This window comes from Astyanax mexicanus, chromosome 14, assembly GCF_023375975.1.
Source record: "Astyanax mexicanus isolate ESR-SI-001 chromosome 14, AstMex3_surface, whole genome shotgun sequence".
Taxonomy (NCBI): domain Eukaryota; kingdom Metazoa; phylum Chordata; class Actinopteri; order Characiformes; family Acestrorhamphidae; genus Astyanax; species Astyanax mexicanus.
Window position 1 is genome coordinate 41,812,546 of NC_064421.1, and position 16,170 is coordinate 41,828,715.

Sequence of the window (16,170 nt, forward strand, 5' to 3'; positions counted from 1 at the left end):
ACGTGAGTATTATTATTATTATTATTACCGCGGCTAGCACTGCTGGAGCAGCATAAGCATTACCCGCTAACCGTGATAAGTGCTAGTGCTTTAGCCAATCAGAGGTAAGAATTATCGGCCTGTAGCCTGCTGCTAACTCCAGCTAGCACTGCTGGAGCAGCATTAGCTGCTAACCACGATAGAGAGGAGTATATCAGACCTTATAATCCAGTGCACCTTATGTATGAAAATAGACCAGAAAATAGACGTTCATTGATAGAGCGCCTTATTATAAGATGCGCCTTGTAGTGCTCTCACGAATGGTAACTTACAATAAACAGATTTTAAGAGCAGGTTCCACAGCCCACTGGCAACACTGGCTTACCAAGCACCAAAATGCCAAAATTCCCATACCTGTGGGAAGATGGATTATCAATAGGTGGTTTTCAGCCTCAGAACACCTTTATAACAGACCTATAGAGTGGCAAATAGTAAATAATTTAAAATTTTATCTGCAGTGTTGTTTTACTTGAATGCACCATTGAACTGAGAGTTTGTAGAGATGGCTGTGAGCTGGAAAGGGAAGCTGGAGGATGTGTAGGAGAAGCTGAAGAGAGGAGAGAACACTAACTACAGTGTCTTCAGCTTCCTGAGGTTAAACTGTACCTGGCAGTGCGGGACACGCCCATGCTGACCTTTCTCGCTTTGCTTTGGTGCATATTCGCCATCACTACAACACACAAGCATGGTTACACACACAGACACTCCTGCTCACACACACATACACACACACACACACATAAACAGACCTGGACAAAACACACAGGCAGCAGGACCTGCAGACGCACTGCCCGACATGACGAATTACTGCTAATGACTGGGGTTAAATCTTATTGATAACACAATGTCATTGGGCAGCTCAACACATTTGAAGGAGAACACTAAATGCCAGTTCTGTTTAATGCCAATCGTGTTAATTAACAAGGTTGGCGTGTGCTTAAATCTGATGGAAAGTGCTAATTAGTGTAGTGATGTTGATGCAGAAACACCTAGATATGACGTTAATTTCTTAAAAAAAAAAAAAAAAAGTATGAAAAAGTCATATGTAACATCTATAAAACACAAGTAAAATCCTGGATATGGACCAAGTGAGCCTCGTCATTAACACAGTGCCTCTGGGAAGCTCAAAACGCTTGGAGGAGAATGCTAACTTATTGTTTCATCAGCTAACAGACACTGTGAGAGCGGGCATTCTAACAGGGCAAACAGGAGACTTCAAGCTGCACCAGACTGCTCTTTTACTTTAACTCCAGCTAAGCTATCCCAGCAATAGCAAACACACTTTTTCAGTGCAGTTTTCGGGCAGTTTTAGGCGAGTTTCGATAAAGAGGGGCGTGGCAAACCCCCACATTCACACTTACTCTGTCTGTGGACCTTGGGGGCATAATGCACAGCATTCAAAGGCTGCTGGTTGTGCTGATTTTCTAATAAAAGCGGGCATTCTAACAGGGCAAACAGGAAACTTCAAGCTGGCAGCAAATCTCGCTGAATGTTAAATCCTGCTGCCCTCGCTCTACCACCCTGTCTGGACACTCACACCTTGCGGTCGTTCAGGAGCATGCCGTTCATCTTCTCGATGGCGCGGTCAGCGGCGTCCTGCGTCTCGAAGTGGACGAATGCGTAGCCTTTTGATCCGTTCTCATCACACACCACCTGCAGAGAGGAGATCGGTCAGTGCAATGTCCGATATTAATAAAGGAATTAATGCACTATTATTACAATACATTGCCAACGATAATAATGATGTCACGATACTGTGATTCTGTGATACTCTGTATTTCACAAAACAATTCTCTATGATACTTCACAGCATGTGTGAAAAAAGCTATTATAGTACAGAGTAAAACCACACACTATCAATATTGAGTTTACAGACTTTACAATAAGCTTGTGATTTCTGTATTATAAAAATGTATATATCGCAGAAAATAATGGTTAATATTAGATAAGAACAATTGGTACTTTTGGCAGTGTGGACAGTGTGTCAAGTCCTGCTGGAAAATGAAATCTGCAACTCCATGAAGCTCTTTAGCACAGGGAAGCATGAAGTGCTTTGAAATCTCCTGGTAGAAGCTGCACTAACTATGGACTTGATATATCACAGTGGATCAACACCAGCAGATGACATGTCTCTCCAAACCATCACTGATTGGGAAACTTCACACTAGACCTTAAGCAGCTTGGACTGTGTGTCTCTCCACTCTTCCTCCAGACTCTGGTCCCTTGATTTACAGATGAAATGCATAATTTACAGATGGTTAGTGATGGTTTGGGGTGCCATGTGATCTGCTCTAGCAGTTTGTACTCATTTTCCGTTATAAACAGGCTCTTGAACGACTGTGTAAAATGTATTTTCAATGGTTTTAAGGTCCAGTTCTGATCCTACCTTGCAGGACAGGATGTTTCCGAAGGCCGAGAAGGTGTCGTACAGGGCCTTGTTGTCGATGGACTTGTCCAGGTTCTTAATGAAGACATTTCCCACTCCTGATTTCCGGAGAGATGGATCTCTCTGTGACCACATGATCCTGATGGGCTTCCCCTTCACCACATCAAAGTTCATGGTGTCCAGCGCTCTTTCAGCTACAAACCAGAAACAGTCACGTTTTAGTGTTTAGAATTACACTCGCTCTTTAAAAATCACTTCTAACAGTAGCCATTAGAGATGGGCAATATTGTAAAAAGGTAAATATTTTTATACATGAATGATAATTGATGTAGATGCTTTTTAGTTCTTTTATAACAACTGAAAAAGACAGTTTTACTCAGTTTGTATTTGTAGATGTGCGAAAATCATAACAAATACTACCATTTAGAGCTATCATATATATATCAAAACTATATGCGCACAATAAAACTTGTATAAAAGCAAGTTAAAAGCAAAAATTTTAAGTGTAAAATGGGCTCCCCAGAATGAATAAGCAAACTTTCAATTCAAACATTTCTTTACTGATTAATATAAGATCTAATCATTAAAGCTGGTTTTAAAACACTGAACTAAATCTAAGTCAGGATCTCTGGCTCAGATAACAAGTTTAACACAGCGTGCTAACACAGCTCTCTCCTGTGCTGCTGTACAGAATGGGTAATTGCATCATACTGTGCAAACACACTCACACACACACACACACACACAGGTTTTATTTAGTTCAGGGAGAGCTTTTTAGCCTATCCATCCAGTCTAATCAAAAGTACAACATATAATACAGTCTCTTTCTCCCTGGTTCCCTCTGTGTTTCTATCTCTCTCTCTCTGTCTCTCTCTTTCATAAAAATACTAATGCAGTCTTTGCCATAACTATATGTCTGTCTAGCAATGATACTGCAGCTTCATCAGTGCTAAACAACTAAAAATAAAAAATATATAAAATATATGATAAAACTCACTTTGTTTGCAAAGCTATCATCAACACTTTGAAACAATTAAAATTCCATATTGTCATAATAGCAGTATTCTAATTTAAAGTGTTCTATTATGTACATTTGCAATTTATATGCATGCACTAAATTTTCTGCAAGTTTGTTTTGTAGATTTTTTTTATTGCAAAATAGACAAAAGTTTACAGTTTGGTTTTGTTTCTACTGAAAACTCTTATTTACTTTGTTGCAAAATTATGTCCTTGACTTTTGTCATATTTCTGCAGTCTGCTCTGTGTGTTCAGAGGCACCATTATTGATACATTGGTCACTGTACAACAGGCCATTATATTGGTGACATTCGTTTTTATGTAAACTAACAAGCAAGAATGGATGAATGACATCAAGGGTATCAAAAATAATTGTTAATTGGTTATGTCCATATTATTGTATTGTACATCGGTAATATAGTTATTGTGACAGGTCTATGTACATCAGTCTTAACAGTAACAAACACAGTATATATATATATATATATATATATATATATATATATCGGCCGATGCTGATTTACATATTTATAACATACAGAGAGACTAGACAGCCAGGTATAATTTTAGAAACAAATGTAACATTTATTTGCCTTACATTTTACATTGCATTACTTTCAACTGACTGTATGCAAACAACAAAATGAAAGGTTACTCCTGAAAAATTTGTTTTCACATTTTTTGATTTCACATTTTTATTCCTAACTGGTTCTTTCATAGACTACTCACAGGTTTAAATCCTCTTTTTGTATTTTTGCACTAAAAGGCATACCAGATTATACAGTCTAAGCTAATTAAACAAAACTGTAATTAAAAAGACTACTTTTTAAAGTAAAACGAGTGCTGGATGTTAAACTACACAAATTTCTCTCCTGAAAACTGTTTATTTGGGTGAGTAAAGCGGTTCCTTTATTTACAGCAAACTTAGAATACCGAATTTCTCTGGCAATAAGGCTGGAGCATTAGTGGCTAACTGCTAACGGTTAACTGAGGAACCCTGAGTGTTCTGGTAAGCCAGGGTGATATTATCTAGCAGTTCGTCACACATAGCTTGTTTTAATATGGTAAACACGCAGACTACAGACCGATAATACTCACCTCTGAAAGATAAAAGAGCTAGTATGACTAGCAGGTAATGCTAATGCTGCTCCAGCAGTGCTAGCTAAGGTTAGCAGCAGGCTACAGGCCTATAATATTCCCCTTTGAACAGGGAAATAGCAGTGCCCCGGTGCTGGAGAACTAAACTGAAACTTCTGTTTAACAGAGTGGCTTTACTGCTCCTTACTAACTGACTGGTAGAATTTATACATAAGCAGCACCAGATTAAAAGGCGCACTGACGATTTCTGGGAAAATTAAAGGATTTTAAAATATAGGCCTTAAAATATACGGTAAACAGTTTAAATCAAACAATACATCTATTGAAACTGATAAAAATTAACAAAAATTAGCATAAAACAATACATTTTGAATATGCCAGCAAATTATAGTTTAGGAAATAAAGTTTAAATCATTCTACAGGTAAAACAAGAACTAATTAAATTGTATAGCCTGCTAAAATATTGGTACTGGTGAAAATCATCATCTCTGTCTGACACTTATACACAAACATTCACATGCAGTTGAAAATGTCCAGTAAACAACATGGAGCAGCTTTGGCTTTGCTGGCATCAGCAGTTTACAGTGCGATTGTGTTTAACATGGAGCTCTAGGGGGGCGAACTGAGGGATCAACCAGAGAGAGAGAGAGAGAGAGAGAGAGTTCACTATTTCACTATTCTTCCACTTTTACTTTACTGTTAAAACTGTGTAACTCAGGCTTTGGCAACACAAATGTACCACTTTTTGTCATGCCAATAAAGCACCTTGTATTGAATTGACTTGAGAGAGAGAGATAGAGAGAGAGAGAGAGGAAAAAGAGAGTGAGAGATAGGAGATAGGGGTTACAACCTGAAACATTCCCATCTGCCAGGCTTACTGATCTACAGCAAAGTAACCTCAAGCTCAACAGCTACTACGAAACCAAGAACACAACAAGCGACTACTGCTTTACAACTAGCTTTACCAACAGCAAACTGCGCTAGGCTCAAAAATAACATGTGCCATATATAAGGTTTCCACAAGCGCACTCCATAGGCTTGAACTTTGGCCTTAGTTAACTTCAATAATGATAAGTTTGAGTCAGACAGTGATCGTGTCCAGCTGGCTGGGTTGCTTTCATTTGTTTAACGGGTTCTGCGCTAGCTCAGTTAGCTCAGGCCGAGCTGCGCAGGTCTATATTTAGCCGAGTGGGGTCCTGTGAGCTATGCGCTGGCAGCCACGGCCGGCCTAGAGATCCCTGCCCATTGATGGAGTTCAGACACCTTGGACAAAAATGTGTTTTGAGGCTCCAACCACTGCTCACACACACGCAGCTGGTTAGCGCTGAGGAAGCTACTCGCTTCTGGCCTTGTTATAGGGGGGGAGGGCATGATTGGGCTTCTTCAGAAGCAAACTGTTTCTCCAGATAAACAGAGGGAGACAGAGGGGGAGGGAAAGCGAGTGGGCGCGTCTTTGAAGACCCACAATTAAACTGTCCAGTTCCACACTCCCTTCACGACTGAGCCCAGCTCAAAATAAGAGCTTTTGATTTACATCTCAGCTCAGCTGATTTCAGGGTGTCTGTCTGTAAGTTTATCACTACTCAACTACACTCTACAAACCTCAGACCTGTCTGTGTTCCCCTAGAGTCTAAAGCGTCTCATTACAGGCATTAAAAACACGCTGACATTCTGCATTTTTAACCAGGGCCATGGAGTTCAGCCCTGACCTTTTGACCTCTGCGCTCTGAATAGGAGAACCATGAAGCGAAGGGCCTGGAGCGAACAGTCGGTTGCCAATACGGAGCCTACAGAACACTGTGGAAAAGTCTGGAAATGTTGCTATGCTAAGGGCTAATCGAGTGTTCTGTGCTATATGGCAGGTAGGCCCGTCACAATAACTGTTTATTAATGGATGGATAAACTGTCCCAGGAAGCATTGCAATTAAAAATGTTATCATAATTTTTAAATAATTTTATGCCATACACAGTACCACACAAAACTCTTTTCAATTTATGTTTTTTATGTTTTTTTTCCTACATTGAATGAATGAATACTGAAGTCATCCAGACTATCCAGAACACGTTTAGAACATGTGGAAACTTAAAAGTTTCCAAAAAACACAAAATACCAAAATAATTTAAGAAGCATTTATTTGGCTCTTATCTGTGGTGTTGTTAACCTGCGGATTCAGAGGCTGGTAACTCTGATTAACTTATCTTGTGCACGGAGGAAACTCTTGTTCTTCTTTTCCCAGGTCGGTCCTGATGAGAGCCAGTTTCATCATAATGTTTAATGGTCGTTTCAACTAAATTTGAGAATACAAGTTCAGGAAAGGTCTTAAAGTATTTTTTTCTTTACTTAGTTAAAAGATTCTTGCCATTATATGAATTAGATCATTGCTTAAATATGATTATTTACTGTTAGCCTAGCATATCTGGTTAGCCTGTTAGCCTAGCATATCACACAGCAGATTAGAGGTGGGCAGTATGACAATATTTTACCTTACTAAGGCATTTCATGCTGATCACATGACATTACAAGGCTGGAGGCAGAGTGAGGTAGAGGTCCACAGTGAAAACACTCACTTAACTAATACTTAACCTGGAAAAATGAGTGCAGACAAGTCAAGATTTTTTTTTATTATTATTTATTATATAACATATTTTAATATGTTTCACACCAATATCATCTAACAGCCTTATTACACACATTTTTTGTTAAATCAGCCAGTAACCATTTAATGTATGTTCCATTTGTATATAAAAGAGCAGATTCTCAATTAATTTCTAAATAAATGTGTGATGTAATGTCAGTGTCACTGACTGTGGCCCAGCTTTGCATGTTTATATTGTTTTGGCAGTAATAGCAGAGTCATGGTCAAGTTTTATGAGTCATGCACTCATGCAATGTTATCATCAAACAGCAGATCTTAGTCATGCTGGTGTCACTGTGTAAACCCATAGTGTAAACTAGACTAACTATTACTATTACTATTGTTAGTAACTATTACTAACAGGGATGCACCAACAGTCATAAGGCATCAAAAACTGCATTATATAGTTTCTCTAATATTTTACTAAAAAATACAGCAATTGATTACAAAATTTAAATTGAAATTCGCCTTTAAATGAGGCCCTGCTGTTTTACATATTTTTCCAATGCTTTTCACAAGATTTTATACTTCAATATTTTCAAGATCTTTTCACAATCATCCCAGACCTTTCTGTCAGGATTTACATATTTAATGTACTTAATGTTACAGTATTTATTTTCCCACTGCCATAATGTCATCAGTTGTTTCTTATCTCATCAAGTGTCTGGAAAGTTGAGGTTTATCTATATCTAGTCTGATTAAAAATGCAGTTCCATAGACTTGCACAGTTTCTTTGATTACCGTTGCCACTTTTGAAGCTCCACAGTTGACTGACATGGCGATCCACCAACAACAGTTATTACCTTAAGGGACGTCCCTCTTTGTTGCACAATGTTGACCTCTCACAGCATTTCCACCAAGCCAATTGGCTCTTTGTTGAAAGGAGGGACTTTATATGTAAATAGAACCTGTGCTAAGTATTAGGAAAACTCCCAATCATATTTTAACATAACGTAAGCATCTTCTCAAAAACTGCTTATATCTCTTGAAAGCATCCTGAATGAGCTTTAATTTCATCCCATATGTTATGTTTATAGTTCCTGGGATGGTGGGAAAGAGTTAGTCTGTAGCCCTGCATATATCCCACCCCTACCTGGTCACACATCAGTCCTGCCACCTCTGTGCTGTTAGAAAAGACTCATGTTTCAATTACAGGCCTTCAAATAACCTGTGAGACGAGGCAAGGCACGCTCAGTCCTGCGAGTCACAACTTATTCCATCAAGCAAACTGCCAGAGTCCATCACACCTCTATTCTCTTCGCACCACAGTGACATGATGCAGGCTCCAGATGTCATTACGGACCTCATGTCTTGCACCTCCTCTCCGTGAGCCCCTGCACAGGCAAGAAATACACTAATTTCTCGACAGCACTCTCCCTGGATGACTCTTTAAATAGCGCAAATAGGTCACGCCAGGTTGCCAAATGTGGGCCAACATGGTGGCCTTCCAATGGAGCTTCTGAGAAGACTTGTTTCGCTAAAAGTTAAGCCTGAGTAGCCACACTGCCCACGAGCACGAGAAGCCATATCCTCTTAATGATGAGCCCTAACTTCCACTGAAACAAGCCCCAAAATTCAGGTTATCTGGCAGAACTGGGACACTGTGTGTATGTGGGTCAAATAGCACATGTTCAAATTCCCAATTCCTTATCAGTGAGCTGAAGATCCGTCAAGGTTACAGACGAAATGCAAACTCTTTGAGCTGCCGTGTTGAAGCTTTCAGAACAGCACCGACATTCCAATCCCCACAACAATGACAGTGATCGTGACATCAGCCTCTGATTATTCTCAGCAGCATGACAGAACACCTGACCATACAGTGATGGTGAAGGTCAGCGCCCATTTAACTTCTCCAGTCACTGTCAGTGTGCTGTCATTATTAATCATTAACCATAATCATTACTAATCCTTACATACCGGCTGATGTACTGACTGTAATGAGTCACGGGAGGATGGGCTGTTTGGTATGACAGGTTTGTATATAGAGCACATGCAGACCATGAGATCATCCCCCGGGGGACTAGCTGTCAGAATGTCCTATTAATGAGCCACGAATTCTTCACAAATAATCAAGAAAATGTATTACTACTATATTACTGCTACTACTTATTATTATTACTGATAATTCCACACGTACAACTTCTGTCACTATGACTATTACATTTACTGCAATAACTACTACGATTAGTGCTGTAACCACTACTGTTACTGCTACAAACACTACATTTAATGATATAACTACTACTAGTACTGCTATAACCGCTATAATTACTGCTATAACCATTACATTTACTGCTCTATCTACTACATTTACTGCTATAACTACTGCATATACTGCTATAACTACTACTATTACTGCTAAAACTACTACTATTACTGCTAAAACTACTATACTATTGCTATAACCACTACATTTACTGCTATAACCGCTACATTTACATACATAACTACTACTAGTACTGCTATAACCACTGCTGTTACTGCTATAACCACTACATTTAATGATATAACTACTACTAGTACTGCTATAACCGCTACAATTACAGCTATAGCCATTACATTTACTGCTATAACTACTACATATACTGCTATAACTACAACTATTACTGCTATAACCACTACATTTACTACTATAAGCACTACATTTAATGATATAACTACTACATTTACTGCTATAACTACTACTATTACTGCTATAACCATTACATTTACTGCTGTAACCACTACATTTACATACATAACTACTACTATTACTGCTATAACCACTACATTTACTGCTGTAACCACTACATCTACAGACGTATTTATTACTATTACTGCTATAACCACTACATTTACAGATAACACTACTACTATTACTGCTGTACCCACTACAGCTTCAGATATAACCACTACATTTGTTGATATTAACTACTGCTTATGAAAGTAGTTATAGGTGAGTTATTACTACATTAATATAAATACTTAATACTTCAACTGTTGCTACTATTAATACAACTAATACAACTACTATTACTACTAACACTACTCTTTATAAACAGAGTATAAAATATAAACATACAATCATCACACATTAAAGTATTATATTGAAGAATTTTGCTAATTAACATAATTTAGTTAATTACTTGAATTTCTTGTCTATTAATGTGTTTGAGAGCATCAGTTGTAAAATTGTGAAGAGGTAGAGTTGGTATACAGTGAATAGCCCTATTTATGTAATGTTTTAATCCATATTATAACAAAAACTACTCAACTAAGCAAAGATAAAAATACTTTAAGAAATTAAGGTCAGTCAATCTGGAAAAATTCAAGAACATTTTGACTTTTGAAAGTATAGTCGCAAAGAAAGTGCAGTCGCAAAGACCATCAAAAACGTTGAAACGATAAAACTGACTCTCATCAGGACCGCCTCAGGAAAGGAAGAACAGAAGTTACCTGTGTTGCACAGGGTCATCAGAGTTACCAGCCTCAGAAAGTGCAAGTTAATAGTATCTAAATACTTCACAGAGTAGTTTGGTTTGTTTTACATTTTTAAGTTACTATATGATTCCTTATGTGCCTGGAAGACTTCAGTATTATTTACAGTATTACATTTCTTGAATGAAAAGGTGTGTCCAATCTAATAAAATAAATAAAACTGTAATATGAATTTTGTGGCAGTAGTAGATTCTTGAAGTTAATATATTTTTTGTGCAAAAATATCGATATGTGATATAGTTTTAGGGCTATATCGCCCACCTGATACCAGACCTATCAGACCTGTCACATCTACACACACACACACACACACACCTACTATGGCAAGCCAAATGGGTCAGAATTCGCCTGGGTCTGACGGCGCTTAAAGCGTGCGTAATACTTAAAAAACGCCGTCCAAAACGCCGTGCAGGGCTTACTTTTACGCCTTGGAACAAACGCGAGGCGCCGCCAGGCGTTTAAGAGCGTGTGGCGGCGCCAGGCGCTTACATAACGCCACCACGCGTTTTCATAACGCCTCCAGGCGTTCCATATGCAAAAACGGACAGAATATACATATCCCCTCCTTCTCCAAGCAGTTCAGCCCTCTGACTCTGTCAGGGAACTATATCTCCTGTTAAAATAAAAGCCCCCAAGTGCTTCAAATGTCTGCTGTGTTATTAGATGTGCTAGATTCATGTATTTCTGGCTAAACTGGGCTTTGCAAAATGTAGTCCCTGATTAAAACATAACAAAATGTAATCAAATGTACTTATTTTTTATCAACTCTTTCATTGCTGGACTATTTAGTAATCATGTTTAATTTGTCTGATGCCGCAAGACCTGAGCCAGCAAACACACACACACACACACACACACACACACTCTCTCTCTCGAAGGCATTGGGGATTTTAATAAAACGCGCAATACAGAGACCACCACAGCATACAGAATGAATGCATAAATGGAGAAATTAGGAAATCAACCGGACACACAAAATCCAGCAACACATTTAGCAGACTCTTAAAAAAATAAAAACTGTTCACTATGAGATCGTAATATTCCGAATCATTCAGTATTCAAGGTATTCCTTAATTAAATTGTTTTTGATCATGGTACATCCTTATATTATTTTTTGCTTTCTTACTTTTTAAATAAAAGCCCTTTTTGTATCGCTGCCGCTCAAACGGGCAGCGTGGGTCTAAAATGAGCCACATTCATTTTCTATGCTACTTCAAGTATGGCTGTGTGGTTCTATGATATATTTTAGCAACGCATTAATTCCGTCGTTCAGAATTTAATTGACGAATTTATGAATGAGTGTTTCTTTTGCACAAATCTTCATTTTCATTCTCCTTACACAGGTTTACACACACGGGTCAGACACAACGCACATGAATTTACCATTTCACAGCTCAGCACAGCTCCCTCAGTACTGTTTTACGATAACATCACCTTAGAAAATATTTGATGCCACTAGTGAAAGATAACTGTATATAATATTTGATTAGGATTAGGTTACCATTAGAGTGAGAATATTACCTGTCAGAAAGTTACAAGTACGTATTATTAGATGTTGACATATTCTATTTTAGTTAGCTTAATATACTGTAGTACTTTGTTAGGCCATTTAGCTACAGGGTGTGTTTATAATAATGTTCTTGGTGACAGTAACTGAAATATTTTATTAATTTAAAGAATAAACATTTTTAATAAAATAAATAGTACAGTCTAATATAGGATAATGATAATAATAATAATAATAATAATAATAATAATAATAATAATAATAATAATAATAATAATAACAATAATAAACGTTTTATGTAGAACATTCAAACAAAACATCTGTAAATCTTTTGGATTTTGTAAATAATAGTAGTAGTAATAATAATAATAATAATAATAATAATAATAATAATAATAATAATAATAATAATAACACGCTTTAGCAATTGTGCCCATTTTTACGAGCAGGCGTCCTACAGCGATCATATTTTTCCTGAATCCTAAATAAAAATGCAAAACATATTTATAATGCGTGCAGAGTAGAATATTTTCGCTTTGTTTAAGTGCGCAAACTAAATTTTTCCCGCACTTTATTTACCGCGGTGGTTACGCAAAAAAAAAAACGGTAAAACATTTAATTCAGGGCCGGAGTGGGCCCTTTTTTCAGCCCGGGAGTTTCGTGCCCAAATCCAGCCCATTTTTTCCATGGAGCAGGAATTTGAATAAATAAAACAGCAGCTAGATCTTACAATGCCTTTTTATTACATATAAGTACAAGTATATGTTGGTAAGTTAACAGAACACCCTTCACCTAAACACGTTTAATTCCAATTTAAATCAAATAAAGATTTAAAAGGTAATTAATTTGACTTAAAAGTAGTGCTGGGCGATATGGGAAAATATTTTATATATATATATATATATATATATATATATATATATATATATATATATATATATATATATATATCACAATAACGATATATATCATGATATACCACATTTATATAAATCAATTATAAATAAATTAACAAACACGAAACTGAGGGTATTTAATCTGTAATTTCAGTTCGTTTTAGTTTTTTTTCTTTTAATCACCGTTTTTATTCGTTTCAGTTAATGAGAAGTTTCGTTAACAATAAGACTTGGTTACTTAGCTATATGGTGATTATCATGCAATAGCTTTATATAAAATTAAAATAGTATTAAAAAACAGATGACATCACAGACTATTTCCTGGAGCCCGACCAGCTGAGGAAAGTGATGCGCTCATCTGCGCGTTTGAAGCTCTGCAGGTGGATTAATATGTGCGCGGCTCGCGGGGATCTGGCGCTAATTCTATTGCTTTGGGGCTGCATGACATTCAGTCTCTCAGTCTGCCAGTCAGACTACAGTGTCAGCATATATCAGGTGCGTTTTCGTACAGGACAAACCATTCAAACATGCGAATGAGATCTCAGCACCTGATTAAAAAAATCACACAGTGTCTGTCTGGCTTAAAATTAGATACAGCTATTATATTATATTATAATTAATAAATAAATATTCATTTAAAAGACCAGGGAAACGTTCTGTATGCTAACAAGCTAGAAGCTAATAAGCTAATAACAACATTTAATAAAAACAGAAAAATAGATGTAAAATAGGAAAATAACCAACTAAACTAAGCTCAAAATGCTAAAAGAAATATAATCTAACGAATTCTAAAAGATCAAAATGAAATAGTGAATCCTCCAAGCAGTAGCTTAAAGACAGAATATAAAGCTTTACCAGATTCAAAATCTTAATTCTAATAAACAAGGCATATTTCGCCCTAAATGTTTATTTCCTGAAAGGACATACAGCTAAATAGGCTAGATACTGAAAAGCAGAGATTCTAGGCTTTAAAATAAAAAAAAATAATTATTCATAAACACAAAAAGATATTAACTATGACATATTTCTGGCCCGTCGGCGGGCCAGGGCGTGTTAAGAGGTTAATGATGTGTATTGGGCTCTACAAAATAAACTACGCTAAATCGACATTGCAAACGTTGCCCAATAGCTGACGATTCAAGATTATTTCCATATCTCTGTTTACCGGCTGCAGCTGAAGTCTGTCTTCTGGAAAACAAGTTTGTTAATTTTGCACATTTGGCTGCTTCTTCTTCCATCTTCTTTCTTTTTTTAATATGGCCTTTTCGGCTCCACCTGGCCTCTTTTTACCCTCCATCACAGTCGTCTGACGCTTTGTGCTATTCTGTTGCTGCATTTAATTTGATCGCTTCAGAAAAGACCACTCGTGGACGCAACCAACTCAAACATTTGGGAGAGGAGAATTCCCTCAGATGGTTAAACCCGACGTAGGGGCTGTGTTGTCAGACGAATAGAGAGTGCATACGTAGTTGAATGGCAATGAATGCAAGAATAAGATTAGAGAAGTGAGGGTAAATAATTTTTTCCGTCCAACCGGCCCAAACTCGCCCCGGCCCATCGGGAATAAAATTATATTAATAATAATAATAGTAATAATAAAAGTGTGTGTGTGTGTGTGTGCAGTTTTAAAAAAATCTACAAAATATTCAGAATGCTAACTAAAATAGAATATGTCAAAATAATGTCAATATTATTATTATTATTATTATTATTATCATTATCCTATATTAGACTGTACTATTTATTTTATTAAAAATGTTTATTCTTTAAATTAATAAAATATTTTAGTTACTGTCACCAAGAACATTATTATAAACACACCCTGTAGCTAAATGGCCTAACAAAGTACTACAGTATATTAACCTAACTAAAATAGAATATGTCAACATCTAATAATACGTACTTGTAACTTTCTGACAGGTAATATTCTCACTCTAATGGTAACCTAATCCTAATCAAATATTATATACAGTTATCTTTCACTAGTGGCATCAAATATTTTCTAAGGTGATGTTATCGTAAAACAGTACTGAGGGAGCTGTGCTGAGCTGTGAAATGGTAAATTCATGTGCGTTGTGTCTGACCCGTGTGTGTAAACCTGTGTAAGGAGAATGAAAATGAAGATTTGTGCAAAAGAAACACTCATTCATAAATTCGTCAATTAAATTCTGAACGACGGAATTAATGCGTTGCTAAAATATATCATAGAACCACACAGCCATACTTGAAGTAGCATAGAAAATGAATGTGGCTTATTTTAGACCCACGCTGCCCGTTTGAGCGGCAGCGATACAAAAAGGGCTTTTATTTAAAAAGTAAGAAAGCAAAAAATAATATAAGGATGTACCATGATCAAAAACAATTTAATTAAGGAATACCTTGAATACTGAATGATTCGGAATATTACGATCTCATAGTGAACAGTTTTTATTTTTTTAAGAGTGACCCTAAAACGTATAGAATCTCTACACAGATCTGCTAAATGTGTTGCTGGATTTTGTGTGTCCGGTTGATTTCCTAATTTCTCCATTTATATGCTGTGGTGGTCTCTGTATTGCGCGTTTTATTAAAATCCCCAATGCCTTCGAGAGAGAGAGAGAGTGTGTGTGTGTGTGTGTGTGTGTGTGTGTGTGTGTGTGTGTGTGTGTGTGTGTGTGTGTGTGTGTGTGTGTGTGTGTGTGTGTGTGTGTGTGTGTTGGCTGGCTCAGGTCTTGCAGCATCAGACAAATTAAACATGATTACTAAATAGGCCAGCAATGAAAGAGTTGATAAAAAATAAGTACATTTGATTACATTTTGTTATGTTTTAATCAGGGACTACATTTTGCAAAGCCCAGTTTAGCCAGAAATACATGAATCTAGCACATCTAATAACACAGCAGACATTTGAAGCACTTGGGGGCTTTTATTTTAACAGGAGATATAGTTCCCTGACAGAGTCAGAGGGCTGAACTGCTTGGAGAAGGAGGGGATATGTATATTCTGTCCGTTTTTGCATATGGAACGCCTGGAGGCGTTATGAAAACGCGTGGTGGCGTTATGTAAGCGCCTGGCGCCGCCACACGCTCTTAAACGCCTGGCGGCGCCTCGCGTTTGTTCCAAGGCGTAAAAGTA

General features: G+C 37.1%; 2 protein-coding genes across 3 annotated transcripts in view; both read right to left on the reverse strand.

Annotated features, from left to right (window-relative positions):
* Window positions 1-16,170, reverse strand: part of fam167b (family with sequence similarity 167 member B) — a 679,430-nt gene that overhangs the window by 554,088 nt on the left and 109,172 nt on the right. The window lies entirely within an intron of this gene.
* The window catches only part of pabpc4 (poly(A) binding protein, cytoplasmic 4 (inducible form)), a 36,643-nt gene that overhangs the window by 19,398 nt on the left and 1,075 nt on the right, over window positions 1-16,170 (reverse strand). For both annotated transcript variants that reach the window (XM_049463562.1, XM_049463561.1), the window contains exons 2-3: window positions 2,426-2,619; window positions 1,577-1,692 (exon numbers count right to left, since the gene is read on the reverse strand). In XM_049463562.1, the coding sequence (XP_049319519.1) occupies window positions 1,577-1,692; window positions 2,426-2,619 (310 nt within the window). The remainder of the gene's footprint in view (window positions 1-1,576; window positions 1,693-2,425; window positions 2,620-16,170) is intronic.